The sequence below is a fragment of the Leucopleurus acutus genome (genome assembly GCF_964270905.1).
Source record: "Leucopleurus acutus genome assembly, chromosome: 4".
NCBI lineage: Eukaryota > Metazoa > Chordata > Mammalia > Artiodactyla > Delphinidae > Leucopleurus > Leucopleurus acutus.
Genome location: NC_139146.1, coordinates 86,159,361 through 86,185,753, shown reverse-complemented (window position 1 = coordinate 86,185,753; position 26,393 = coordinate 86,159,361). Strand labels below are relative to the sequence as shown.

Below are 26,393 nucleotides of genomic sequence, written 5' to 3'. Positions count from 1 at the left end.
TAATAACCCCGGATTCCTGCATCTTCCCATACATAGAAAAGCACTAAAATCACTGATGAGATATCTGTTCTTTGTGATAGCAGTACACTTTTACCAAGATGTATGCTTGATTGCATGTATTTCCCAGCCAAAAATCATATATAAACTGGTTTCTCCCCTACCTCTTTGCAGCAGTTTCCTCAGAGCTAACTGAGTGGCTAGTCCGCAGTAAGACCTTGAATACAACTTAAACTCACAACTCTTATGTTGTGTGTTTTTCTTTAAGTTGACACAAGACATTCTATAACTTCAATAATCAAGGTGGTGTGATATGGCACAGTAATAAAAAAATAAATCAAAGAAACAATAAAAAATTCAGAAAGAGACCTGCATTTGATTTATACTTGATTTATAACAGAGGTGACTTTGCAGGGTAGTAGATAAAGAATTGCACATGCATGATTTCAATAAGATGTACAGGGTCAATTAATAGTCATATGGAAAAAAATGCACCTTTACTCCTACTTCATAATATACACACAAATGAATGCAATGTGAATTGGTGACTTAAATGCAGATGGTAACACATTAAAGTTTTTAAAATAAAACATACAGGTATATCTTTATAAAAGGCAAGGAATTCTTCAACAAACTACACATATATACACATAAAATACTAACCTTGTAAAGGAAATATTGACAAATTTTAAACTAAAATTAAGAAATTCTGTTTTTGAAAAGTTACCAATAACTAGTTCCACTTCCAGCAATGGTGAAATTTCTTATATCAAGCCCTTCTAGAGTTAATAGCTATAAACTTTGGAAAAAATATAAAAACCATATGAAGGCAGTACAGAGTGACAAAAAACTGATAAAAACTGTCTCAGAGTCAATTCATGAAGGGAAGGGACTGTACTGGGTAAGGTTTACATACATATGGTTTCTTGCCAGAGGGCACTGGCCAGTCCAGGTGATGTAGAGGAGCTAAAAAGTTAAGCAGAAAGCCACAGTCTCACTGGCTTTAAGAGTCAGAACACAAAAATTGGGGTTGCAGCATGGCTGAAAAGTGAAATATGTAAAATAATGATCACAATGATCATTCTCACTGGTAATTAGGGAAATGAAAATATAAACTGCAATTAAATAGAATTTCATTATATCAAAATGATGGCAATATTAGTTATGTTAAAATCGGTACTTTGTGGAAAGTCTTTTGTCAGAAACTTCTACATAGTTACAGATGGTTTCAGTTGAGGAGGAAGAAGCCAGAATGACGGAATTGGTCAAACACAAGAGTTAGGATTATCCTGATTTACCACAAAGCTGTTTCTTGGGTGTGCATTTTAAGTGACTAGTCCAAGACTAGGCTATTACTTTTTTCTAAATAGCCAAGTCAAGGAAGTTTGTCACCCCCTGGATGACTCCTATCTTGAAACCATAGAAATACGACAGTCATTAACACTAATTGGACAAGTTTCATCTTATTTGTTCTCTATATTTCAGCCAGCCCATAAAAACAAACCAACCAACACTGGATGTAGCACATAAACCTGTGAAACACTGATCATCTTAAAAGCTACACCAGAAGGCCCTTATTTTTATTACCACTATCATCATTGCCATCATCAATCACTACCCTTGTCCCTGACATCACCACCACAATCAGAACATTATGTTCAGGTAAATGGGATTTTATTTGGGAGATTAAGTCTATAAAAGCTAACAGGTTGCTACAGAGTATTTTCTAGTTTTTTGTTAATTGGTTGCTTTTTATAATTTAGATTTTTATTTCTGGACCCATGCTATTATTTCTGAGGTCTAGAGGCCCTGTAAAGTCTCTGGGAAAGTTTCAGAAATTTGGAAAAAGAATAATCAAAGTTCAGCAAAATTTTGTTTACTTTTTAAAAATAATCACTCATAAGAATACTACCATTTTTGTTCTCTAATAGTGTAATTAAAACCATATTTTCTAGCTTGAATGATTTTTAGAAATAATTTAAAAACCTGAATGCCATTATAGATTTTTAGAATAATGTACTTTACAACACAGATCCTAAATTAGCACTTGACAAACTGCAGTGGGCCCACAAAACTTAATAGATTTTCAAGTGAGTTCCTTTCCACCGACTCTTGGCTTTCCTCGAGTTCCAGAAGAAAGTTGGTGGTGGAGGCCATTTGCTTCATTTGATCATTAGTTTCTTTGTTCCTTATTCACAAGCCTCTCCCTAATAATTTAAAGTCCTCTATGAAAAAAAAAAAAAGGTTTATCTTTACAGAATTTGAAGAATTTTGTTTTGGAATTTTTTTTAACACTTTTCACTGTATAACAGAAATCAGGTTAATCCAATTCAAATGGTTGGAAATGAAGTTTTAATAAATTAAAACTACTGTTTGTAATACTTTGCAGTTTAACTGCTAATGCAGTATCAGAATGTGGCTATAGGGAAGTCTAATCTAGGAAATGATACCTGGTATGGGCTGTAGGAGATAAATTACAGTGAGATTGATGTTTTAAAATTGTGGGGCTTCCCTGGTGGTGCAGTGGTTGAAAGTCCGCCTGCCGATGCAGGGGACACGGGTTCGTGCCCTGGTCCGGGAAGATCCCACATGCCGCGGAGCGGCTGGGCCCGTGAGCCACGGCCGCTGGGCCTGCGCGTCCGGAGCCTGTGCTCCGCAACGGGAGAGGCCACAACAGTGAGAGGCCCGCGTACTGAAAAAAAAAAAAATTATGAATAATGTAGTTACCATCATTTTTTAACATTATTGTAATTTGATTAAGGTGAATGGTTGATTATACCAGAATAACAATGAGCCCTTCTTTGAAGTAAATTAAATCCAAAAGTGAGTCAGGTATAGTTTAGTTAAGCATATGGAGTTGGTTAAATTCATTGAAGATTAATTTTTAACCTATTCTCTTTGTTAAAAGAGGGGTTCATCCAAGGACTCAAATTCCTACCTTTAAAAAATATTATGGGGCTTCCCTGGTGGCGCAGTGGTTGAGAGTCCGCCTGCCAATGCAGGGGATACGGGTTCGTGCCCGGTCTGGGAAGATCCCACATGCCGCGGAGCGGCTGGGCCCCTGAGCCATGGCCGCTGAGCCTACACGTCAGGAGCCTGTGCTCCGCAACGGGAGAGGCCACAACAGTGAGAGGCCCGCGTACCATAAAAAAAAAAAAAAAAAAAAAAATTATGGCCCAAAATTTTTTTGATAGATGAGAGAGTAAATTGTTTCGTGAATGGACTTTTTTGGATATTTAGAACATGATTTTAACAATTTCAGCTATTATTAAAAAATAATAATTTTTAGAGTCCATACATCCTATTTACTAGAGGAGAAATTGAATAAATCATAAACTCTTGTGATCTTTTAGATATAAAAAATCTCCTTAATTGTTTTTGACAGGAAGAAATTCACAATGAAGGGGAAAAAACAATATCAGTGCTATAGTCAACAATATGTATTCTTTAGAACTTTCAAGAACATCTAAAAGGGGTCTTCCAAGAAAGGCATTTTATAAACTGTAATATAGTGATTATTTGTATAGAAACCATCTCAGCTACTTTCTGTACTATGTACATAATTTAGGCTACATAGTGTTTGAGTCCCTCAAACTAATATTCATGTCTCAGAAAGACTAAGCTACCAGGCTAAGTTACAACCAGCTAATCCAAAACAAATTTGAGAATTCACTATCACAGTAAATTTTTCTACTCATTAGAAGACACATATGATCAGATATTAATAAGGTTATAAATATTATTATTTACTTTAATTGTATACTCCTTTTAAAGTGTGATTTATCTAGTATAAGATGATGAGATTAAACAAATGAATTCCAGTATAAAAGCATACATGGAATGTGGGGAGTTTCTTTGAAGATCTTTGACAATGTTGGCTCAGGGAAACATTAATTAACAAGTCATCAAAAGATAGAAGGAAGAGTAGGATTAAGAACTGAGAACAGAACAGAGAGGAATAAGACTGGGTGGAGTTGCACAGGTGTGGCATAGGTACTTATTACTCATTTTTTTTTTTTTTTTTTTTTTTGCACAGGCTCCGGACACACAGGCTCAGCGGCCATGACTCACGGGCCCAGCCGCTCCGCGGCATGTGGGATCTTCCCGGACCGGGGCACGAACCCGCGTCCCCTGCATTGGCAGGTGGACTCTCAACCACTGCGCCACCAGGGAAGCCCCTTATTACTCATTTTTAAAGGATCTTCTCTACCTAAAAGTTAATTAGTCCTGGAAGGATAAGAACAAAAATGTTCTCCTGCTCATAGGAAATATCTAATTTGCCAAATATATCCACTGCTTACAAATTCTTCTGTTTTGTAAGTTTTATTTAGGATAATGCAGAGATTGAAGAGATTGAAGAGCTAGTTGAGGCTATTTTGAAACTTGAAATCAGATTTGTGTGTGTGTGTTACAGCTCTTTGTCCAAATGGACTATTTCATGACATCATGTCTTTCAAGATATGAAGAATAACTAATGTCCAAACCTTATAAAAATTAGGCTAAGGGTGGCCATATGACCTAACTCTAACCCTAGACCACTCTATCTGTATGATGCCAAGTCACAATATTTTCTGATTATTTTTAATCTAATTGATTGGTTTTGGTGATGAAACTTATCTGTTAAATTATGTTATACAAATAATCCTTGTTTATTGTCAAAACATTAGGAAGTATAGTTAAAGAAAAAGTAAACAAAAAGAAAAAAGTCTACCCATAATCTTATAACATGGGAAAGTTGCAATTGACATCATGTTTTCTTACACATTTAATTAAACATATAAATGATGTTATATATGTGTTTATAAATCTATATATGTCCATGTAGATGATGTGGCTATAGTTTGCAAAGATAAAATCAGATCACATGTAATGTTTTGTAACTTTCTTTGGATAAATAAAAAAAGCAAATTAATTTCTCCTCATAAACATGAGTACACAAACCATGCTATTTTGCTCACGGTTGTATCCCTAGCAGCTAACATAGTACTCCAGGATGATTTGTTAAATGAATGAGCATTAGGGTCTATCCTCTTTGACACATTTGAGGCGTCTATGTTTTAAGCTAATATAAAGACCTGATGCATAAGTTATAGATTGTGTTGTATGCGTTGGCAGAGAGACAGATTTAGAATATTTATCATCTGATTTGAGCCACTTTCCTCCTATCGTAGGTACAACATATCTTCCCAGAGAAGATCTTGGCCACTGTGGATGACAATCCTTATTTTTCTTGGAGTGATGACAATCTTGGCAGTAACTTTGGTCTCATTGTCCATTTTCTGGCAGTTGGTCAGTATTGACACTTCAATTTTCACCCTTACTACTAAATCTCTTTTAACTCTTAGAAATTGACAAGAAACAACAGGAATATTAAATTTCTTTATGGAAACTTTCTCATCTACTTACTACTTTATTTCAAAATAATAACTTTATATTATTTGACACCAAAGTTTATAGTATTTTGGAATCAGATGCCTCTTTGATCCAGTCTATAAGTCATATCAACAGTTATGGGAGTATGGGCAAGAATGAAATGCTCAATACTTTGATGCCAATATTCATTGTCAATAAAAGTGCTTATATAGTAGGTTTGTAGTTAAGTTGTACATCTTTTAGTAAATATACCTCAAACTTTGGAGATCCCTACTCTTCTTGGCTCATTTCCGATATTGGTTGTTAAGATATAATTGATAAGCAGCAATGGATAATCCACTAATGACTCTTCTAATAGTGGATAGTCAAGAGTGGTTAAATGGCTAAATGCTCATACTAACTTGATCTTATTTTTAATAACCCTACATCCAGAAAAGCATGTTTTTCCAGCTTATTTTTACCTTTCAGAAAAGTAAACCCTTAAATCTGTGTAACAATTTAATGTTTTTAAAGAAATTTGATATCCATTATTCTGATTGATCCTCATACTAATCCTTTGAGCCTGGGAGGGCAGGTTTTACTATCATCCTTATTCTCATATGCAAGAAACTGAGGCTCAGTAAAGTCAAGTGACTTCCGAGATATCACAGGCTTTTCAGTGGCATAGCTGAGCACAAATCCACATCTTAATACTTTAAGTATATTATTCTATTGACTTTATCATGATTTTTCTGTTTTACTCCTCTGAAATATATCATCCTATACAATAATGCAGTGTGGATACATTTTGCTTGATTCAATGAAAATTCCAGTTCTCTTCCAAACTAACCTCTTCTCCTTTGCTTCTCCCCAACCATCTTAGTTTCAAATTTAAAAACTTATCCTTCAGAAGCATAGTGGTTGTTCAGTCTCTTGCCTGCCATGTCTACCCACGAACTCTCTGTAGTCTGAATCTTTCTATCCTCTTCTTGGCTCTACTCATTAAAAAATAACTTTATTGGGGCTTCCCTGGTGGCGCAGTGGTTGAGAGTCCGCCTGCCGATGCAGGGGACACCAGTTCTGCCCCAGTCCGGGAAGATCCCACATGCCGCGGAGCAGCCAGGCCCGTGAGCCATGGCCACTGAGCCTGCACATCCGGAGCCTGTGCTCCACAACGCGAGAGGCCACAACAGTGAGAGCCCCACAAAGAGTACCGCAAAAAATAAAATAAAATAAAATAAAATAACTTTATTCACAAAATTTCCTTATATATAGTGCTCTTGAGTTTTCCAAATCAAACCCTCGTAAAGAAGCCCTGTCAGCATGTTAGTGAGGACCAGTAGCTTAATTAGCTATCCTTCCAAAATATAGTTTGCATTTAACATTGTTTCTTCTTCTGGGGAAACAGTGACTTAGTGGAAAGGAGTGATGCAAAAGGGAGAACTGCAGGCATCCTGGCTTGAGCAGGAAGTGTGTGGATGAGAATTTACTCTTGAATTTCTCTATATGATTAACTATCTACAATTTCAGATATAAGGCTGGACGAGCTTATATTTCCTGAAGTTAAATTAGTTGAACTGGGCTTCTTGAAGTAAAAATAGACACTCAAACTCTGTTGTAAAGGTTGTTTGAAGTCATTTTGGAAGATGGGTTTACTCTAGGATTCTGGCTTAGTAGCTAACACAATCTTTGTTAATACTGACAGTAATTAGAGTTGGATGAAAGCTAGGGGAATCTCTCATTCAAGTGGTAGTAAATTAATTTCCCTGTCTGAGTATATCCATTGAATATTAATTTTGAGATAAAGATATGGAGGGACTTGAGGTCACTTCCTATTTTAAAATTTTCTAAGTATTTCTTTATTTCACAGGAAAGACTTACTATTACCAAGGTGATTTTCATATTTCTGGAGTCATATACAATGATAATTGTGAAAAAGCAGTTTCACAAGTCAGCACAGATCTGAGAAAATATATTGAGACTAAGGTAAGTCAGAGATTTATCTTACTAATTTTACTATAAATTTGATTGAAACATGTGGTGGCTTTGTTTTTTTCTCTTGACAGATGTCTGATGCATTTCAAAATTCTGGTGTATACAGAGTATATCAACTCTCAAGTCATCAAACTTCTGTAGGTACAAATTCATTCAAGATCTTATGGAATAAAAATATAATTAAAAGAAAGATTTTATGGAATGAGAAGTAGGTAATATGTCATATCAGCTCCAGTTTTAAATAACAACAACAGCAAGAAACAGAAAGAGAGATAGAGGGAGCAAAAGAGAAGGAAGGGAGGAAAGAAGGGAAGAAGGAAGGAAGGAAGGGAGGAAGGAAAGAAGGGAGGAAGGGAGGGAGGGAGGGAAGGGATAAAGAGCTCCCCATAAATTAAAGTATCACTGTATTTAACAAATTTTTATTCAGTGTAGGAAGTGTTCTGTACATATCTTTAATCTCTGTACTTGAAGGAGAATTGTAAGGTTTTTGGTGGCAGTCAGTCCTAACTGATTTCTATGATAAAAGATAACTGTAACTATGCAAAACAAGGAGTCTGATCTGATTGTTTTGCTACCTATATACTAGCCACCTCTTCTCCCATCCATACCCATCTGGCCATATCTTTCCTAAAATAATCCTCTTTTGGTCTCTTTAATAATTACCATCACTGTAATGCCTGTGAACAAAAGTGAATCTTTTGAGATAACATTTGTCTAAATATGTATTGTAAGTGTGCTTGATAGTGGTAGTGGTGAGGGCTGCAGGGAGACAGGTATCACAGGGCATAGGGGATGAGTGATAAAAGAAGAGACAGCTGTAATTTGGTAACTGCCAATATCTATTCTGGGGAAGTCTGAACTCTCCAAACAAAACAAAACAAAAAATCCAGCTAGCCAACCAACCAACTAACCAATCTACTTACCTACAGACAATATCTTTTGAATGCTTCCTGGCCCTGCATTTAAGTTCTCATTTATCTCTTTCTCTAAAATTAAGTTATTAGAAAATATCTGTACAAGAACACTTTTGTTTTTACTGTATTATTATAAAATCTCAAGTCAATTATTTGTTGGTCAGTACTCAGTTTCTCAAATGTGTTTGAAATATTCTGATTTCTAGTTTGTGGTTCATATCCTATTTCATGAACAATACCTCTTAACCAGTTAAATTTTTAGGGACCATTGCACTTTATTTATACTGGGACAATATCTGTGTATTTTTTTAATATGTATGTGAAGGCAATATAATAATTAAAATGTGGCAAATCCAATGTGTTCATGAAACATCTAAAAAATCAAGAAACAACACACTAGAACATTTCTATTGCTTCTAGTTCTTATCCCAATGGTTCAAGTGTACAGTTACAGTTGACATTCAAGTTTCCTCCAGCAAAAAAGAATAGCATGAGGACTAAAATTAAGGCTATCTTACATCTGATGTTGAAGGACAACATGGCATCTTGGAATGCAGTTCCCACTTCCATCAAACTTATAGGTATTTCACTTATTTTCTACTACTTAACTATCTAGACTATTAAAAAAAGTACTGGAAAAAAAAATGAACCAAGAGTTTCAGGAATTTGCTTAGGAAAAACTAGTCTTCCCAACTGTGGCACTCCTACCATTGAGGTGGTAGTGGAGAAGGCAGTGCTATAGAATCTGTCTGCACAGTGACAGAAATAAGTGTTAAGCTACAGGTATGCTTGTGAGTTTGGAAGGGTTGGCTGTAATGGATGGAAAGGGGGTGAAAAATAATAATTGAAGCATTATTCCTTCCTACTTCTACTTTTGTCAGGAATTCATTATAGGAAACGGACAGGGTTTTCTTGATCATTAAGCGTGAAGACTGCAGAAGTCAGTGTGAAGTTGAGGACGGGGGTTCTCATTGTTTCTTGTGGAAGAATGGAAGTAATACTATTAAAGATAAAATCTGTCTGAAATAATTCCCTAGAAAACAAGGGAAGAAAATGATAGGATTTTGCCCCAGTACAGAAAGTAAAGTTTGTAAACATTCAAAGGTCCTACGAAGTTCTTCAAACGTTAAATTGCATTGTTAAAAGGTCTATTAGGTGATAAGCTTGTGTTTCCAGAGCCCAGTTTTGTGCTTCTTCCAGACTGACAGTTGATCCAGAAGCTCTGATGGCTGCCAGCTGCCAGTTACAGCTCTTTTGCCTCAGAACATAGTCCCTGTCACCAATGGGCCACTCATGAGAAGTGAGTTTGAGGTAGAGGTTCTGAAAGGAGCGATACGATTCCTTTGTGGGTAGTCATTGGGAAAGAAGGTTGTACAAGTTACTGCCCCTCTGTATCCCAGGGATTCAGAGTCAGCACTTTCTGATGTGTCTTTTTTTAGTTCTCTCTTCTCTTTCTCTCTAAAGCCTATTCCCAATAGAAAAGAGACTTGAATTTAAGTTAAATTCTCAAAATTTCATAATTCAGTCTTAGTAATGAGATGACTTCTAAAGAGCAGGATAGGTCTAATGAAATGTAATTTGAATTGGGTTTTTTTCTTTAAAATATAGATAACTACATTTCAGAGTAATGAGAATTATCATAGGGAAAAAAAAATCAAAAGATTATGCCCAGTGCCGTTTTTAGTAAGAGTGTCAGCTTCTTACTTCACTAAATATTTTACTTCAACCATCATAAAACTGAGAGCTTTGCTTTTTTATTTCCTTTTCCCTTTTCCTATACTACCTGGTAGAGATGCGGAGAGATGGCCAAAATATAACAAGTAGAAGTGAGAGAGGCTGATAGACAATACATGAACTAGTCTGAATAGTTAAATGTTGGGAGTAATTGGGTTAGGAAATTTAGTCCTCGGGCTGAAGAGAATTGCTTGGTGATATTTTATCAACCTTATGTTTTTATTTTAATTTCAGAAATCAGCAAGGCTAATGCTGAAATGCTTACCAATAACTGTAAGTTTAGAAACTTTATTATAAATTTAACACATTCACAGATAGTTCCCCATCATTTTGCTAAAAAGGATCTAGAAGTACTTAATGTTGGAAATCTATAGTAGTTTTTCAAAATTATTGGATATACCACATATCTATCTGGCATTTCTTTTTGAAAAACACTGACCATTTATAATGGGTTGTCCAAAAGGGTGAAATGAGAACTGTTTCCAAAGAATGGAATCATGAAGAATATCATGTCTGAATTAGTTTTTAAAAAAAAGTGAAGGAAGAAAGAACAACTTAGGATAATAAGAAAATGCAAAACTAGGCTATATCAAATATATTTATTATAAGGTAAATAATAGTTCTGTACCTTTTAAGCAAATTCTCTTTAGAGTATCATGAGGTCTACAGTGTGATACATACATGTATTCATTCGTTCAGTGGATATTTATGGAGTATCTGTTGTCTACATGGGGCTTTACAGACAGCATTGCATATGCTATGCAAGATACAGACCTTAATGAAGCAAAGTCTCCACCTTCAAGAATTATGCAATCTACTTGGGGAGACTAGAGTTATAACAGATAGATACAACAAAAATCAGTAGTTGAAAAATGCTTGAAACTGGAAAAGAGGAAAAGTAAAAGTCACCCAAACAAGGATGGAATGGGCTATCATGATACGGGTACATTCCAGGAAAGAAACAACACTGATTAGGAGATGCTGGACAATCATTGAAGGGTTTCAAATAATGTTTGAAAATATATTTCTTAAAAAATATAATGAAAGATACATGCTCTTATATAAATAAATCCTTTCTTCAGGTTGTGGGGGACGACTGACCAATAGTATCACAGCAGGCAACCGAATTGTGAATGGGGAAAATGCCTTGACGGGGGCCTGGCCATGGCAGGCAAGCATGCAGTGGAAAGGCCAACACCACTGTGGTGTTTCTCTGATCAGCAGTAGGTGGCTCCTATCTGCAGCTCACTGCTTTGCTAAGTAAGTTTGAAAGTCTGACTAAATGCAGGATTCTGGTTGCAGGTCTATTTGGGAGGTCTGTGGGGTTAACCTAAATGTGTGAGGTTCTGCCAAGACCATATGAAATTTACAACCACTTACATAATTGAAGGGCAGCAAAGACATTTAAATTGGGCAACTAAGGGAAAAATGAATGGAAGCAATTAACATTTTCCAAATAGGGGCTTTGGCCTGATGTTAAGTACTTTACTTACATCATTTTATTTAATCATAACAATAATTCCATATGAAAGGTATACTTTAACCTATTTAAAGATGAGGAAACTAGGGTTTAGAAATGGTGATGTAACTTGACCAAGATCATACAGCTCTTAAATAAAAGAAACTGAGTGTGAACTTGGGTATGTCTGACTCCAGTTACAGAGTGCTTATTTGTCTTGCCCTCTGGGGGTTTACAATCTAGTTGAAGAAATTTAAACGTGATATATTAAAGGTATAAGGCAGCACAGTGTAGTAAGTGTCACATGTACAACACAGATAGCACGTGCTATGGAAACTTGGTGAAGAAAGAGAACACAATCTAGCTGAGGTATTCAGTTGTAAGATTTGATCTAGACTCTAAAGATATAAGCTTTGATTGACTGGGGTAGGTAGATCAGAAAAAAATAATATGCATTTTGAGTTGGAAAAATAGCCTTCTTCAAATGTGTTGAGATGGAGCAACACAAGTTGTATTCTATGGACAGCAAACAGAAAGAACTATTTGAAGTAGAGAAGATTTGTAAAAGGAAACATTAGAAAATATGCTTAGAAAATGTAGTTTTATTCATTGGGGACACCTCTAAATGACAAGATGCTTACTTACTGGAGAAACACAGCTAAGGAATGTGTGGAGTCACTGAAGATTTCAGAAGGAGAGAAGGACTGAAGAGGGTCACAGTTACATGAAGGTCTTGAAACCTTAAAAAAAAAAAAAGGCACCTGACATTTTGAGGAAGTGACAATAGTTAAATAGGATCTTAGGGCCTAAACTGAGAAAGAATCTCAGGGGAACTGGAGAAACTGGTCAGAAAAATCTAAATTAGAAGCCAAGATGCATTGACTTGGTAAACATAATGGGGTGATTGGGTGAGAACAAATTGCAATTGTTTATGTATGCAGACGGATGCCCAGAGCCTGCCACAGGCTCCTGGAGCCCAGGGTATATGGCAGTATGAGTGATTCTGGACTCCATCCACTGAGACTGCTTACATGATTCCTACCCAACTCAAATGCATAGAAACCAGATGGGGCTGAACTAGCAGGAGACATCAGTGACTCTAGTTAGGAGGATTTGAAGAAGGCTGACAGCTGTAATAGTCCTTAGCACTATTTTTATGTGTCTGTAGCATTTATGACATCCCCACATCAAAGACATTTTAAAAATAAGAATTTAAGTGCTTTATAGTGTTGTTTGGGAAACTCACACCTTAAAGTGATAAGATAATCACTGTGAATACTGTTTTGGCCCCCAAACTGAGTGTATTTTAATTAAATTGTGTCCTCCAGGAAAAATAGTTCAGAAGATTGGACTGTCAACTTTGTAACTATAGTAAATAAACCATATATGACACAGAAAGTCCAAAACATTCTTTTTCATGAAAATTATAGCAGAGCTGGGGTTCATGATGATATTGCCCTTGTGCAGCTTGCTGAAGAAGTCTCTTTTACAAAGTACATTCATAGGATTTGTTTTTCTGAAGCCTAAATGAAGCTCTCAGAAAATGACAGTGTTGTAGTTACAGAATGGGGAACACTTTATATAAATGGTAAGTTTTTCTGTAAATATGTAATAGCTTCATAAGAATAATTATTTAATCAATCAATCAATCATTCTTTCACACAATTAACCAGTCCACAAATATACTAAAAAGAAAACCAAGTGATGGGACCAAAGGCATGGTGTTGTCTTCAATTTCTGAAATATCTCTGGGAATAAGAATTGGAAATTTTGGAATTTATGTGTGAGGCAGCCAGCTCTAATAAACATTAGAAAGAAAGCAATCTAGCCTGGGACTGGTCTGGCTCTTGGTGACCAAGAGAATCTGCTTTATTCCATAGACGTTCTTTGTCTCAAAAAACAAGGTTAAGATCTCCATGATATGCAGAATTTATTGCCCTTAGGTTCTCTTCCAGTGATACTTCAGCAGGCTTTTTTGAAGATTACTGATAACATAGTTTGCAATGCTCCACATGCATTGTCTGGCTTGGCAACTGATACAATGCTGTGTGCTGGATTTATGTCAGGAGAAGCTGATGCCTGTCAAATACTTCTAGATACATTATCAAATCATTTTTTCTCAAGTACTAATTCAATGGAAGTTTTTATCACCATAATTTTTTTTGTCTTAATGATTTTCACAGAGTAGCTTCTTATTTCAATCCACATAACAAACATTTATTAATCTCATTAATGTACCAGAACCCAGCTCATAAGCTGGAGATGCAGTGGTGAACACAATCCCTGTTCTCATGGAGTTTTCAGTCTAGGAATCCATAGTTACAAGGTAATAAAATAAATTTGGCCCTATTTTCTGGGCAACCTGCAGAACTAGAATGCTTGCGTCTCTCTTATCAGGAGATGCAGCAGGAGGCTTTACAGGTGCACATGTCATGCATTCCTCAGAGGCTTCATCATGGAGCCTCTGAGTCACTTTCTCCAGAGTTAAGTTTGGACTCATTAAAAAGTCAGCTTCTAGTCTTCCCAATCCACTCCAGTCCAGCTGTAGGTAATATACTCTGGTTTGTAGTTGCCCTGGGTTTTGAAGAAATTCAAGAGTCCCACAGTTCTAAGCCCAAAGAGGGTGGATTGTCTCACTGCCTAGGGGCTGTTGACAACTCCAGAGGAGAGATAGAAAGAAATGTTTCAGGACAAGACACATTTTTTTTCTCTTTTTATTCTAGAATGATTCTGGTGGACCACTAGCTTATCCCAACTCTAGGAATATCTGGCACCTTGTTGGAATAGTAAGCTGGGGTGAAGGATGTGGGAAAAAGAATAAACCAGGTGTCTATACTTGAGTGACTGCTTATTGTGGATGGATTACCTCCAAGACTGCACTCTGAAAGAGAAGTAACTTTGAAATGGAACAAAAAGACAACTATAGGGTATTCTTATCCATTGCTTCAAAATCTTTTTCTTTTGATTGTTGGTATACCAATCATTTTCTTATATACAAATGCATAAAGGTCTTGATTAATGTTTTATTTTATCTAAAACACTATCCATTTAACTAATATAGTAAACAGAAAGAAAAGAAAAAGGCCAAAATATTTTTATTCATAGCCTAGTTCTGATTTATCTTACCTTTATATTTGGAATAGACCTTAATTTATTTTTCAGAATTTAAAAAAATACAGATTTTGTTAGTATGAGAACATGAATGCTGGATCTACCAAATATATTATTTTTAATTATATAAATCATAAATTTATAGATTTATAATTTTATAAATTATAAATTCATTTTGTTAAACTGGAATATGTAAGGCAAATAATGTACATTCACACTTTGTTTATATTTGAGATAGTTTGTGTATCTTGTAAAATCATATAATCTTGGAATGGAGAAGGGGTAACATAGGTTCAGTTAGACCAAGTCTCTTAATTTACAGAGTGAGGAACACTAAGAAAAACAATTATTTGCTTGAAGTCATTCTTCAGCCTCTCTGATAAGTTGTAACCCTCACATGAATTTTCCCTCATAGAATTTAAATCCAAAATTAGTCAGGAATTTAAAAATGATTTTTAAGTTACAATTATTTATATAATATTTCCTTCATGTCCTTCTTTTGTCATCTGTTTGCATTTTCTTGCAGCAAAAATAATGTGAGGCCCTCAAGGGGAGAGGACGGTGTGGCATCTATTGCAGTAGCTCTCCTGATAGTGCATGTGAAATTGTATGGAGGGCTGATTTTGTAATCTCTGCAAATAATTCACCTTTTAACTCTCCTAAAAATAAAACAAGTACCTTAAAATTTTAAAAACTGCTAAAACAAACTAAAAATTATCTTCCTTCAATTGTTTGTGACATTACTTTTATTTTCTCTTTATTATAAATTATTGACTCAGAGCAGAAGCAAGAAGAACTGCAAACCTGCAGCCTGTCGATCAAAAACCATATTCACAGAAAGATAGACAACACAAAAAGGCAGAGTGCTATGTACTAGATGAATGAACAAAATAAAACCCCAGAAAAACAACTAAATGAAGTGGAGGTAGGCAAACTTCCAGAAAAAGAATTCAGAATAATGATAGTGAAGATGATCCAGGACCTTGGAAAAAGAATGGAGGCAAAGATCGAGAAGATGCAAGAAATGTTTAACAAAGACCTAGAAGAATTAAAGAACAAACAAACAGAGATGAACAATACAATAACTGAAATGAAAACTACACTAGAAGGAATTAATAGCAGAATAACTGAGGCAGAAGACGGATAAGTGACCTGGAAGACAGAATGGGGGAATTCACTGCTGCGGAACAGAATAAAGAAAAAAGAATGAAAAGAAATGAAGACAGCCTAAGAGACCTCTGGGACAACATTAAACGCAACAACATTCGCATTATAAGTGTCCCAGAATGAGAAGAGAGAGAGAGAAAGCACCAAGAAAATATTTGAAGAGAGTGTCGAAAACTTCCCTAATATGTGAAAGGAAATAGTTAATCAAGTCCAGGAAGCACAGAGAGTCACATACAGGACAAATCCAAGGAGAACCATGCCAAGACACATATCAATCAAACTATCAAAAATTAAATACAAAGAAAAAACATTAAAAGCAGCAAGGGAAAAACAACAAATAACATACAAGGGAATCCCCATAAGGTTAACAGCTGATCTTTCAGCAGAAACTCTGCAAGCCAGAAGGGAGTGGCAGGACATATTTAAAGTGATGAAGGGGGAAAACCTACAACCAAGATTACTCTACCCAGCAAGGATCTCATTCAGATTTGATGGAGAAATTAAAACATTTACAGACAAGCAAAAGCTAAGAGAATGCAGCACCACCAAACCAGCTTTACAACAAATGTTAAAGGAACTTCTCTAGGCAGGAAACACAAGAGAAGGAAAAGACCTACAATAACAAGCCCAAAACAATTAAGAAAATGGAAATAGGAACATACATATCGATAATTACCTTAAATGTAAATGGATTAAATGCTCCAACCAAAAGACATAGACTGGCTGAATGGATACAAAAACAAGACCTGTATATATGCTGTCTACAAGAGATCCACTTCAGACCTAGAGACACATACAGACTGAAAGTGAGGGGATGGAAAAAATATTCCATGCAAATGGAAATCAAAAGAAAGCTGGAGTAGCAATTCTCATATCAGACAAAATAGACTTTAAAACAAAGACTATTACAAGAGACAAAGAAGGACACTACATAATGTTCAAGAGGTCAATCTAAGAAGAAGATAAAACAACTGTAAATATTTATGCACCCAACATAGAAGCATCTCAGTACATAAGGCAAACACTAACAGCCATAAAAAGGGAAAACAAGAGTAACACAATCATAGTAGGGCACTGTAACACCCCACTTTCACCAGTGGACAGATCATCCAAAATGAAAATAAATAAGGAAACACAAGCTTTAAATGATACATTAAACAAGATGGACTTAATTGATATTTATAGGACATTCCATCCGAAAACAACAGAAAACAATTTCTTCTCAAGTACTCATGGAACATTCTCCAGGATAGATCATATCTTGGGTCACAAATCAAGCCTTGGTAAATTAAGAAAATTGAAATCATATCAAGTATCTTTTCTGACCACAATGCTATGACACTAGATACTAATTACAGGAAAAAATCTGTAAAAAATACAAACACATGGAGGCTAAACAATACACTACTTAATAACCAAGAGATCATTGAAGAAATCAAAGAGGAAATCAAAAAATACCTAGAAACAAATGACAATGAAAACACAATGACCTAAAACCTATGGGATGCAGCAAAAGTGGTTCTAAGAGGGAAGTTTATAGCAAAACAATCCTACCTTAAGTAAAAAGAAACATCTAAAATAAACAACCTAACCTTATACCTAAAGCAATTAGAGAAAGAAGAACAAAAAAACCCCAAAGTTAGCAGAAGGAAATAAATCATAAAGATCAGAGCAGAAATAAATGAAAAACAAAAGAAGGAAACTATAGCAAAGATCAATAAAACTAAAAGCTGGTTCTCTGAGAAGATAAACAAAATTGATAAACCATTAGCCAGACTCACCAAGAAAAAAAGGAAGAAGACGCAAATCAATAGAATTAGAAACGAACAAGGAGAAGTAACAACTGACACTGCAGAAATACAAAAGATCATGAGAGATTACTACAAGCAACTATATGCCAATAAAATGGACAACCTGGATGAAATGGACAAATTCTTAGAAATGCACAACCTTCCGAGACTGAACCAGGAATAATAGAAAATATGAACAGACCAATCACAAGTACTGAAATTGAAACTGTGATTAAAAATTATCCAACAAACAAAAGCCTAGGACCAGATGGCTTCATAGGAGAATTCTATCAAACATTTAGAGAAGAGGTAACACCTTTCCTTCTTAAACTCTTCCAAAATATAGCAGAGGGAGGAACACTCCCAAACTCATTCTACAAGGCCACCATCACCCTGATACCAAAACCAGACAAAGATGTCACAAAGAAAGAAAACTACTGGCCAATATCACTGATGAACATAGATACAAAATTCCTCAACAAAACACTAGCAAACAGAATCCAACAGCACATTAAAAGGATCATACACAATGATCAAGTGGGGTTTATCCCAGGAATGCAAGGATTCTTCAATATATGCAAATCAATCAATGTGATACACCATATTAACAAATTGAAGGAGAAAAACCATATGCTCATCTCAATAGATGCACAGAAAGCTTTTAACAAAATTCAACATCCATTTATGATAAAAATCCTCCAGAAAGCAGGCATAGCGGCACCTTACCTCAACATAATAAAGGCCATATATGACAAACCCACAGCCAACGTCGTCCTCAATGGTGAAACCATTTCCACTAAGATCAGGAACAATACAAGGTTGCCCACTCTCACCACTATTATTCAACATAGTTTTGGAAGTTTTAGTCACAGCAATCAGAGAAGAAAAAGAAATAAAAGGAATCCAATTAGGAAAAGAAGAAGTAAAGCTGTCACTCTTTGCAGATGACATGATACTATATGTAGAGAATCCTAAAGATGCTACCAGAAAAGTACTAGAGCTAATCAATGAATTTGGTAAAGTAGCAGAATACAAAATTAATGCACAGAAATCTCTTGCATTCCTATACACTAATGATGAAAAATTTGAAAGTGAAATTAAGAAAACACTCCCATTTACCATTGCAACAAAAAGAATAAAATACCTAGGAATAAACCTACCTAGGGAGACAAAAGATCTCTATGCAGAAAATTATAATACATTGATGAAAGAAACTAAAGATGATACAAATAGATGGAGAGATATACCATGTTCTTGGATTGGAAGAATCAACATTGTGAAAATGACTCTACTACTCAAAGCAATCTACAGATTCAATGCAATCCTTATCAAACTACCACGGGCATTTTTCACAGAACTAGAACAAAAAATTTCACAATTTGTATGGAAACACAAAAGACCCCGAATAGCCAAAGCAATCTTGAGAAAGAAAGAAGGAACTGAAGGAATCAGGCTCCCGGACTTCAGACTATACTACAAAGCTACTGTAATCAAGACAGTATGGTACTGGAACAAAAACAGAAATATAGATCAATGGAACAGGATAGAAAGCCCAGAGATTAACCCATGCACATAGGGTCACCTTATCTTTGATAAAGGAGGCAAAAATATACAGGGGAGAAAAGACAGCCACTTCAATAAGTGGTGCTGGGAAAACTGGACAGCTACATGTAAAAGAATGAAATTAGAACACTCCCTAACACCATATATAAAAATAAACTCAAAATGGATTAAAGACCTAAATGTAAGGCCAGACACTATCAAACTCTTAGAGGAAAAGATAGGAAGAGCACTCTATGATATAGATCACAGCAAGATCCTTTTTGATCCACCTCCTAGAGAAATGGAAATAAAAACAAAAATAAACAAATGGGACCTAATGAAACTTCAAAGCTTTTGCACAGCAAAGGAAACCATAAACAAGACGAAAAGACAACCCTCAGAATGGGAGAAAATATTTGCAAATGAAGTAACTGACAAAGGATTAATGTCCAAAATTTACAAGCAGCCCATGCAGCTCAATATCAAAAAACAAAAAACCCAATCCAAAAATGGACAGAAGACCTAAATAGACATTTCTCCAAAGAAGATATACAGACTGTCAACAAACACATGAAAGAATGCTCAACATCATTAATCATTAGAGAAATGCAAATCAAAACTACAATGAGATATCTTCTCACACTGGTCAGAATGGCCATCATCAAAAAATCTACTAACAGTAAATGCTGGAGAGGGTGTGGAGAAAAGGGAACACTCTTGCACTGTTGGTGGAATGTTAATTGATATAGCCACTATGAGAACAGTATGGAGGTTCCTTAAAAAGCTAAAAATAGAACTACCATACGATCCAGCAATCCCACTACTGGGCATATACCCTGAGAGAACCATAGTTCAAAAAGAATCATGTACCACAATGTTCATTGCAACTCTATTTACAATAGCCAGGACATGGAAGCAACCTAAGTGTCCATTAACAGATGAATGGATAAAGAAGATGTGGCACATATATACAATGGAATATTACTCAGCCATAATAAAAAATGAAATTGAGTTATTTGTAGTGAGGTGGATGGACCTAGAGTCTGTTATATAGAGTGAAGTAAGTCAGAAAGAGAAAAACAAATAGCGTATGCTATATATATGGAATCTAAAAAGCAAAACAAAAAATGGTCATGAAGAACCTAGGGGCAAGACGGGAAGAAAGACACAGACCTACTAGAGAATGGACTCGAGGATACAGGGAGGGGGAAGGGTAAGCTGGGACAAAGTGAGAGAGTGTCATGGACACATATACACTACCAAATGTAAAAGAGATAGTTAGTGGGAAGCAGCCGCCTAGCACAGGGAGATCAGCTCGGTGCTTTGTGTCCACTTAGAGGGGTAGGATAGGGAGGGTGGGAGGGAGACGCAAGAGGGAGGAGATAGGGGGATATATGTTTATGTATAGCTGATTCACTTTGTTATAAAGCAGAAAGTAACATACCATTGTAAAGCAATTATACTCCAATAAAGATGTTAAAAAAAAAAGGCACTTATAAATGAGCTGCATGAGGCCTGTGGGCTTGAGGGTGCTTATCTCTACTATAAACTCTTTTGTCTGCACTCTTGTAGTCAGCCTACTATGTTAGCTTTGCCAGATGCATATCCTTGATCTTAAATTATCTATAGCAGTGGTTCTCAAACTGTGAGCTCTTAGGATCGATTTATATTCTTCAAAATTATTAAGAACCCCAAAGAGCTTTTGCTTATATAGGCTATAACTACTGATAGTTATCATATTAAAAGTTAAAAGAGAAAAGTATTTAAAATATTTAATCCACTTAAAATAATAAACTCATTACATGTTAATATAACAGAATTTTTATTTAAAAAATAGCTCAATTTTCCAAGACAAAAATATGAGAAAAATGGCATTGCTTTATAGTTTTGCAAATGTCTTTAATATATAGCTTAATAGAAGACAGCTGGATTCTCATATCTGCTTTTCTATTAAACTTTTTGTTTTGGTTAAAGTACATGAAGAAAATCTGACATTTACACAGGTATGCAGTTGAAAAAGGAAAGAGTATGGCAATAATATTTCTAGATATTCTCCATTGAAAATACTACTCAACAAGTGGTAGTTTCTTCCAATGTGGAATTTAACCTTATCAATGAACGTTTGGTGCTGTTCCAAGTATTGACAGCTTTCATTATATAATACCAAAAAAATCATATTCATCAATATCAGAACCAACCTCATCATAAAGTCTTTCATTATCTGGGGGCTGTCAAGTTCACAGGGGCACATATACATTTACCACAATTCTAATTTTTCACAATAAATCTCAAATTTTATCATTAACAACAAATACTGTTAGTTGTTTTCCTTGTTTACTTTATACATTTTCAAGATAATGTTTACCAAATACTGATTCTAAATAACCATAGTTTTCAGTCATTCTTTTCAAATAAAATGTTGTTGCATTACAAAAGTGGTGACTTCAGCTTATAAACTGTACAATTGCTCAAGTGTTGTCCCTCAAGATAGCCGTTTTAATTTAGTATGCAGCAAAAGTGTTTATGTGTACTTCTCATTTTGTCATTTAGAATATTACAAAGACAGATACTCAGTGTCAAGATTTTATACAATTTATAATTTTTAATGTTTCATTCAGGGCATTCTTGATGAAACTTGATATTTTCCCCTGTGAATATGTGGCAGTGAAAAATACTATGATACAATGACTCCTATTACAGTTTGATTCCACTAACTTGATTTGCTAAAGTAATAGCAGTTTTAGCGGTTACTGCTTTCACACCATTGGTTTAATTTCACAGACCTCTTGAAAGGATCTTAGAGACCCTCAGGGGTTAACAGACCACACGTTTAAAACCACTGATCTATGCTAATTGTTCTCAAGGGAAGTGTACATACCAATATCCAAAACAATCTTATCAATCCATACAAAACCAAAAATCACTAATCTATATACTCATGTATGACAGAAGCATGTGGAAGAGGCAATTAACCCAGAAAGGGGGATGAGGGCAACCAAAGGTTTATCAGAGGACATGCCCCTGAGATGAACAAGAAGATGAACAAGAAAAATCCAGGAAAAGACTTCCTGGTAAAGGGGTGGAGGTGCTTGGGAATGGCACCCAAAACAGAGAAAACATATTGTCAAACACCGTGACTGGACATACCATCGTGTATTAGTCAAGATAGGCTAGATCATATTGTGCTAATACACAACTAAATCTCCATAGTTTAGCACATCAAATTTATTTCTCCCTCATTGACTATTACCAGTAGGACAACTCTCTAAGGCAACTGGATCAGCAGCCCAGGCTTGTGTTGTGGCTATGCCATGTGAACATGTGGCTCCAGAATCCATGGCAGAGGAGGAGAAAGCTGCTAATAATAGCTCCACTAATAGAACTGAACAAATATCCGCTAATGCTCCTAGACCATTAGCCATAACCCCTCAAATGGCCGCTTCTAACTTTAAGAGGCTGAGAAATGTGAGAGAGGGCTTGGATATTTGGAGAGCCTTACATTTCTATGGCTTAACCTATTTCCTTAAAAGAGATCTCTGGCACACATAATTTCTAAGAGTAAAGAGTTAAGGCCTCTGTTAGTCAACCATAATGATGACTAGTAGAAAGATCCACACTGCAGTTTCAGACCAAAAAGGAGTATAAGTAGAGGACGGGAGATCAGATAAAAAGCGAGAGATTCTTTATGGTATAAAGATCAAAATCTCCCTCTGATATTGGAGAGCTAACTTTTTTCTTTAAATGGGTTAAAGAGGGAAAGAGAAACAGGTACTATGTAGAGAGAAGTCTAGAATTACACAAATTTATATCATAATGCTAATAGAAAAAATGTTATACTAAACTACTATGTAGTTTGTCCCTACTGTGTAAAATATGCATAAAAAGACTAAAAGGAAATACAGGATGATTTCAACAATTAATTCTGGTGATATTTCTATTTTCCATAATGAGCATGTTTACATTGTAACCAAGGGAAAAACTTAAGTTTCATTTTAAAAATGCCAATCTAAATGATAACATTTTCTACAAATAAGTCTGATATTGAGATGAGATCTTCATTAATACAGTGATCATACTTTCCCCCACCTTGAATTGGGATGTGTGGCTTGATATAAATTTGATAAGATTGAAAATTTTGCATTAAACAGTCTTGGAAAATCATATGGCTGCATAGCCACAAAGAACTAAAAAGCTGTAATTATTCTTCTTTAAGCGCAAATGGGACATATTTACATATATGTATATATACATAACATACATATAATGTGTATATACGTATACATATGTATATATATATATTTTTTAACATACATCCTTGCTCTCCACAGAGGTGTTACTGAAATTTGTGTTAATCCAATTTCTGTAAACTGAATTATGTTTTAAATCACCAAAATAGCTTGGTATTTAAATAATGCATTATTTTGAATTATTTTTCTATAGAAGATACACACACACACACACACACACACACACACACACATATTTGCTTAAAGGATAATAAGCATCTAATTTTTACCTCTGAAATCTGGGCTTTTTTTTTTTTTTTCTTTTGCAAACAGGAGAGAACACCTATGTTCTATCATTTCTCCCAGCAGAGGGCACTACAACCCAAGCATCATGCTTCACAAATTAAATCTTTATTTTGGGTAAAGGAGGAATATAAGCTGAGGTGATTTGTGCATATTCTTATCAATTTGTGCCAGACGTCAAGTGTGTGGAGACAGACAGCTAACAGCCCAGAGGGCAAACAGTTTTTAATAAGGGTGTCATCACATCTAGGGAAGGTTAAAAATGGTTCTGGGAAGAAGCACAGGTTAAGTTCATTTTTTAAAATCCACTCTTGCAAAGGACAATATCAAGTTCCATGATAAATAAAGATATATCTATTAAGTAATGGATTCTGTTCTAAAAAACACATGATCTAGTGAAGATAAAGTATAAATACCCAGCAAACTCAGATGCAAGATAGCTGTAATAACTGACAGTTTTAGACCTCTAAATACCATTTAACATCTCTGGACACCCCTGAGGCAGACGCCCCTGCAGGAGAAGACATGGCACAGCGGTGTGTGTTTCTTCTTGCACTTCATGCCCAGGGGACAGCAATCTTTGAGGATGTCGGTGCAGACCTCTGCCTGAGGGACACGTAGACGTGCCTATAGGGACAGTAGCTGTTACGGCAAATCCCCTGAGGCAGGGGCAGTGCTCTCTCCTCAGTTGCACCTGCCCAAGTGGATGTAGTAAGTGCAATACTCCTCCTTCTGCTGCTTCTGCCTGGCCTACCAGATGATGGTCAGGCTGCATTGGCTGGCCTGGCTAGCCAGGGAGCAGCTGCAGGTGCTGGTAGACTCTAACCCACCCGTGTGCAGGAAGGGCCTGCTGCCCCCACTGCAGGTTTACCACCAAGTATTTTCTGAATTTATATTTGTTCAGAACCATAAACATTGTTATTGAATCTGTTGAAGAAGTACAAAATATGTTTGTTGCCTACAAACTTGGAGAGTATAAACTAAATACTATATGAAATATTAGTGGACAAAGCAAGGCAGAACAAAGTTGGGAAGTGTACTTTCTGTCAGCATTCTAAGATGGTAAAATCATATCAAGATGGAATAGTTGTCCCAGAATGATTTAAAGCATGAATGTCAGAATCATCAGACCTGAACTGGAATTCTGTCCCTGCTGCCCAGCTGTATGAATTTGGCAAGTTTCTTAAGCTCCACAAGTCCCCATGTCCTTGTCTACAAAGTAGGAATGATAATAGTACCAAGGCTCATAAATAACATAACGAATGTAAAGTATTTAACACAGTGCCTAGTGCCCCACCATACGTGTACGCACACACACACACACACACACACACACACACACACACACACACACCCGCCCCAAATGGTGATCTACTGTTAGAGAAGCTTTAGGGAAGTTTAGGCCTTGATGGAAAGGGAGAATCTGGACAGGTACAAACCGTGGGAAAAGGCTGGCATTTTGGGTGAGGGGAATAATGAACTTGAACAAAGCAACGATGGTGGTACATTTGAGCACACTAGGAAAGAAATGCACATTAGGGAGCATAGGGATGGGATCTGGCATATGGGGTTAATCTAGAGAAGGGCTTCTCAGCTTTGGAGCCCTAAAGGAGGGAGTGGGATGTGTAGCTATTATAAGGAATCCTCAAATCTATTAGTGCTCCAAACAATGCCTTAAAGTGAATAATATGTATTACTTCCCACTTCCAAATATGTATAGATGCTATTGAAATTCATAAAATATAAATTTACTTAAAAGAACTGTTGAATTAAAGCTATTTTAACATTTATCAAAGAACACCATTCTTCAGGTCTCAACTTAAATCTCACATCCTCAGAGATTTTTCTCCTCATTCCACTACTTGAAATAGTGCCCAGGTCCTCATCACTTTCTGCCCTCATTTGCTTTAATTTGTTTTTTAGCATCAAAACCAACCTGGAATTATGTGTTTATTTGTTTACTCCCTGTCTCCTCTCTTTGTAAGCTACCATGAAGGCAAGGACTTTGTCGTATTCACTACCAAAACACCAGCACCCAGAACAATGCCTCTACATGGTGGGCTTCCAGTAAATATTTGCTGAATAAATGAACAAGTCTACAAAATACTAGATTCAAATGCATGCTACAAGGCAGATAAATTATGTTATATGCATCATCTTTGTCTTCTCAATGAATAATTTAAAGTAAAATTGCAGCAGAAGACTCTTCACTTCCTCTTTATAGTCATCATCAGCCCTTTTCATGAAATGACGATTTCTTATTAATATAAGAGATGCCACAGAAGAATTGGCCCAATTATGACACACATAAGAGGGAAATGAATCTTTGTTCTAAGGGGCGGCAGCTTAATCATGTGAAAGAATATTGCTTTTGAGATATAAGTATATGACCTAACTATTCATTTCAGTGTTGAAACGATAAAGACATTAATCAGAGTTTCCCCTAACCTCACACAGGTTAAACCTCTACCATATTATTTAAAATTAGGTAATATGTATTGTCACTTGGATGCCTAGTCATCTATTACCAATACATTTTGAAGTCCTGCAACCCCAGACACCTTAAGAAAATGATCGTATGTCATGATATTGTTTAAAGGCGTGATAGAAACAAGATCTGTTATTATATATTAAACAAGCGGGTCATCAAAGGATATACTGAACATTTGATGAGAAATTTGGTGTGATCCAAAGTACTCAATATATAGTATTATGTCAGGAGGCATCTGAATTTTTAATAAAAATGTCATATTATTGTTCCCTGGTCATGTTTATTCATTTCCCTGACCTTTATTCTGACATA

At 35.8% G+C, this 26,393-nt stretch overlaps 1 protein-coding gene across 1 annotated transcript in view; it reads left to right on the top strand.

The window, feature by feature from the left end:
* The window catches only part of LOC309961124 (transmembrane protease serine 11F-like), a gene marked incomplete at both ends in the record, with an annotated part of 58,932 nt that overhangs the window by 8,991 nt on the left and 23,548 nt on the right, over positions 1 to 26,393 (top strand). Inside the window, 3 exon segments of the mRNA XM_082838153.1 lie at positions 7,220 to 7,335; positions 9,153 to 9,252; positions 11,075 to 11,215. Of these exon segments, the coding sequence (XP_082694279.1) occupies positions 7,220 to 7,335; positions 9,153 to 9,252; positions 11,075 to 11,215 (357 nt within the window).